This window comes from Citrus sinensis, chromosome 3, assembly GCF_022201045.2.
Source record: "Citrus sinensis cultivar Valencia sweet orange chromosome 3, DVS_A1.0, whole genome shotgun sequence".
NCBI classification, from domain to species: Eukaryota; Viridiplantae; Streptophyta; class Magnoliopsida; order Sapindales; family Rutaceae; genus Citrus; species Citrus sinensis.
The window spans coordinates 18,248,279-18,252,360 of NC_068558.1; the positions used below are offsets into that span (position 1 = coordinate 18,248,279).

The 4,082-nt window shown below is 31.5% G+C and overlaps 1 protein-coding gene across 1 annotated transcript; it reads right to left on the reverse strand.

Annotated features, from left to right (window-relative positions):
* Positions 1-1,934: 1,934 nt before the first annotated feature.
* Positions 1,935-3,521, reverse strand: LOC102611157 (hypothetical protein). The gene is made up of 3 exons (XM_006491926.4): positions 3,354-3,521; positions 3,188-3,243; positions 1,935-2,292 (listed from the first exon to the last, which is right to left on the reverse strand). The coding sequence occupies exons 1-3, from the start codon at positions 3,421-3,423 to the stop codon at positions 2,179-2,181; spliced, it is 240 nt and encodes a 79-aa protein (XP_006491989.2). The 5' UTR covers positions 3,424-3,521; the 3' UTR covers positions 1,935-2,178.
* Between the last annotated feature and the right edge of the window lie 561 nt (positions 3,522-4,082).

Sequence of the window (4,082 nt, forward strand, 5' to 3'; positions counted from 1 at the left end):
TTTATATTTTGATAATGGTTGTGGGGGCTCTTGGTAAATGTTACCTGCCCAGGTCCCTTCCGAGGAAAGGAGCATCATGCATTAATGCCAAATCCAATGAAAAGGGAAAGAGAAAACCTACTATTCGATTTCGTTTGGATTATGAAATCAACAAACTAAACTCCGGGAATCGGACTGGGTCCTTGCGTGGAAATCTAATAATTGAAAAAAAAAAAAAACCAATTCAAGGCTTTTGAAATATGAAGGTAGAATTTCCCCGAAGGGGAGGCAACAACCTAACGGGATGGTTACACAAAACTCGTTCCATAAAACGAGTTTATCAATTTTATCAAACCTAGATGCGTCAGAAGCGGAGATAGCTTCAATTAATCTTAGTCGTGATGCAACTCAGTGGTACAATTTTATGATATAACCCTAGGTCCTGTCAAGTCAAAACTTGTGATCATTACAAGAGAGAAATTGTGAATGGTGAGAAAATATATAATGTAAGATATCACATGAATAGAAACATTTTAATTTCTGTCATTATTGCTTTAAATGAACGTAGACAAATTAAAGTACAAATTGCTACCACAAGAGCCTTTGTAAGTGCGCAAATACTCAGCAGTCAGCACTGCAGTTGTATAATGACCAGACAAAAGAAGATATGGGAAGAGACTGTGCTGTTGTGTGTGTTACGATGTGTGAAGTCGTGCGTGTCATTACATGATTGGCGCCTGTGAGGCCCACAAAATGCAAGCATCTTATTATATTTAACGCCCGCGAGGTCGCGCGCGCGCATATATATATATATATATATATATAGCGAGTGCATCTTAATTTTGTTAAAGTTAGAATATTAATAAAATATAAAAAATACATATTTTAATATATTAATAGATAAAAAAATATAAATACACTAATATACAATAAAATATATTTTTTAATGTATTAAAATTTGTGTTTTTTATATTTTACTGACATTCTCATATTGTCCTCACTCGAGAAAGACTATATATATATTACACTATTAAACTGTATAGTTTAATGATGTTTTTAAACTTTATTAAAGTGCAAGATCTTGGATTAAAATATTTTTTTATATATGTGTATATCATGTTGCCGCAGTGATCTTTATAATCTTTTGCATTTTGTCCCACTTTATCAATATTGACCAACAAAAAATATGTTGTTGGTCTTTTCAAAGCATTTTCTCTGGTGTTTATGTGGTTCATAACATAATTCAATAATGTTTAGTGGTTTCTATGAATCATAAATGAATTGACGACAAGTTATTGTGAATCATGAACAAGCCCATACTTCATAAAATTCAGGCATTCAATTATGATAACTGTCCAATGAATGATCACGGAAAAAATCATTCAAATGTTTTAAACAAAAAACTTTCCTTTGGCGCCAGCTTTGCTAGCTGTGAGTATGCTTTGTGCCTGTGATCAATTAAGCATGGGTGATAAAAAATAAGAATTATGATGAAACAAAAATATTGGGATTGAAAAGATAGAAAAACACAAGTTTCTGAAAATTTTGAATGATAAAATTAAGATTTTAAACTTCCTTTTATACTGATCCTGAATACTATAAATTTATCAAAATAAGAAATTCAAGGGATTTCAAAGAGGATTCTAACTAATTGCAATTAAACCTATAATTAGCTTTAGAATTTGTCTCATGATTTTGATACAATTTGGCATCACTGAATTTCACATATGTTTGACGTATTTTTCTTAAACAAATTTAGTGCAGATGAGTGACTATTCTTAAGTATTAAAGCACATGTAACATGTGATTATTTTAAATTAGGAAGAACATAAATCAGGAGAAGGATCCTTACGCTAGTAAATTTATAATATGTATTACACACTTCATATGGCTATACTTACATGTAATTAACAGTGAATACCGAGCATGGTCATGCTTTCGCGGGAAAAAAAAAATACAAAGGAAAGAGCTACGATAATGTCTAGATTATTTAATTTATAGCTTCAATCCAAATCATCTGTGCCCTCCACAAGATTCTGTCGGTATGGAGCAATGCAAACATCATTTATTTTTTATTAATCATAAGGCAGGCAATATAGTAGCCAAAGATAGAAAGTACATAAAGATCATTATTTTCTGAAGTACAATAATATTTAATGATAAATTAATTAGAACTACGGCGCATGAAATTTGCTGCAATCAAGGCTTGCCACCAGGGCCAGGTTTTTTTCTGGGGTCATGCTTTGGATTGGGACCTGCATCATCATAATCCAGCACTGCACCAAGCATCAACCTCTTCCTCATATTCATGTCCTTTATACACAAAATAAATAAATAAATAAATTACTACAAATTAATTAAAGGCTCTTTTCAAAAAATAAAATTAATTAAAGGCTTTGTATAATATTGCACGATATCAAAAAGTAAAAACGTATACGAACTGCCCATTGGTCTGCTGAATCCTTTATTTTCTAGGTTTGCACCAATTACTCTTGGTTATTCTTTGTATTTTAGAAATAAAAAAATGATGTCTACCCTAGAAATGATTTCCACTTCAACCTCCCTCAGACAAATTTTTAAGGTAACTTTGTCATTGATTCAAATTTTAAGGATATCTCAAAAAATTTCGACTTTTATTTGTTCTTGTGTGGAGTTGAGATGGAGTTAGAATTAACTCTCTATCGTTAAGCTAAAAAAAATCCAAAAGTCCATGTTAGTACTTCCATTAGCATTGGATCTAATTTTCAAAAGTATAATAATATATTTATCTGATATAACCAAAGATTACTTCAAATAAATATAACATGCAACGGGGGAAATATAGAGAATAATTAAATTTTTTTGATGAAAATAGATATGCGACAGGAAACGTTTAAGATAATTTTTAAAAATATAATTGAATAAATCGTAGAGTTAAAAAGAGCATTTACCCTTAAATAAAAAATAATTTTTTAAGGTTCGGGTGGGGAATACTATAAAATTCTCATCCACTAAACAACAAACCTAATCCTTAATCATACTAAAACTCGAGTGACTGCGAACTCATGAAGTGCATTCACAGTCAACGAAGCTAGCTCGACGGCTATGAATATTAACATTATTCTTCACATTATATTACGTTCGTTGGATATGTATAATATGCTTTAACTTTATTTATTTATTTTTTAACTTGGTATTATAAAATTCATATAGCTTCTATACACACTACCTTGTCAAGTGAGTGTTTAGAGTGCATGTTATTGATCTTGAAGCCTTCAACCATGCCTACAAAATAAAAAGTATACTGTCACAATTTGAAACTTAAATATTAAGATAGATTATATTTTATGTGTAGAGATGCATGATATCAACTAATTTAGAAAATAAATTCTCACCTGAAGATAATAAGAGAATATTGAATAGGAGATAAAGTAGAAGAAAGGTCTTGATCCTAAGAGCAGCCATTGATAATATAGAGTATGGAGCAATTGATGCTTAATTCACAGAACGAGGATGAGACGGGGGACGAAGGGTCTGCTTTTATTCTCAATTGTGAGTGGTAGGAAATGTGGGTTTATAGCTGTTGTGATGGTGAAACCCCACCAAATAGCAACAGAATTATAATGAAATGCAATAGCCCTTTTTCCCACAAGCCTTAAAGTCAAATATACTATTTTAATATGTTACATATCATCAAAAAAGCAAAAAACAAAAAAACAAACAGTCCCTTATTGCATGGCTCTAAGTCCATAAGCCATTTTCAGCTAGTTGGCTTTTTCGTGTTCTGTCAACGTTTGCATAAGTCAATCTGCTTTTCTTCGCCCTATTCTGTCTGTGGATCTTAATGCGCCACCAGCACTCATTTCTGATGACCATCTCATTTTATTGATTTTTTAGGTTATATTACATTATTGCTGTTATTGTTCAAAAGGCCAGATGTCAGATGACTTACCCCCAATACTTACCCCTACATGTACTACTTGCACCCATTGTTTTCCGAATTATGGAATGATGAAAATTAATTAAAGATGCTTGAACTTGTGTCTGCTTCAAGTTACAACAAAAAGGTTTGTTTTCCTCAAATGATAATTCATTGTTAAAAGTATCTTTAATGGTTGGATATC

Excerpts from the sequence above, each read along its gene's own strand:
- LOC102611157 (XM_006491926.4), bottom strand. The coding sequence starts at position 3,423 with ATGGCTGCTCTTAGGATCAAGACCTTTCTTCTACTTTATCTCCTATTC. Across the intron at positions 3,244-3,353 it reads TATTCTCTTATTATCTTCAG|GCATGGTTGAAGGCTTCAAG; the intron begins GTGAGAATTTAT and ends TTTATTTTGTAG. Across the intron at positions 2,293-3,187 it reads CTAAACACTCACTTGACAAG|GACATGAATATGAGGAAGAG; the intron begins GTAGTGTGTATA and ends TTGTGTATAAAG.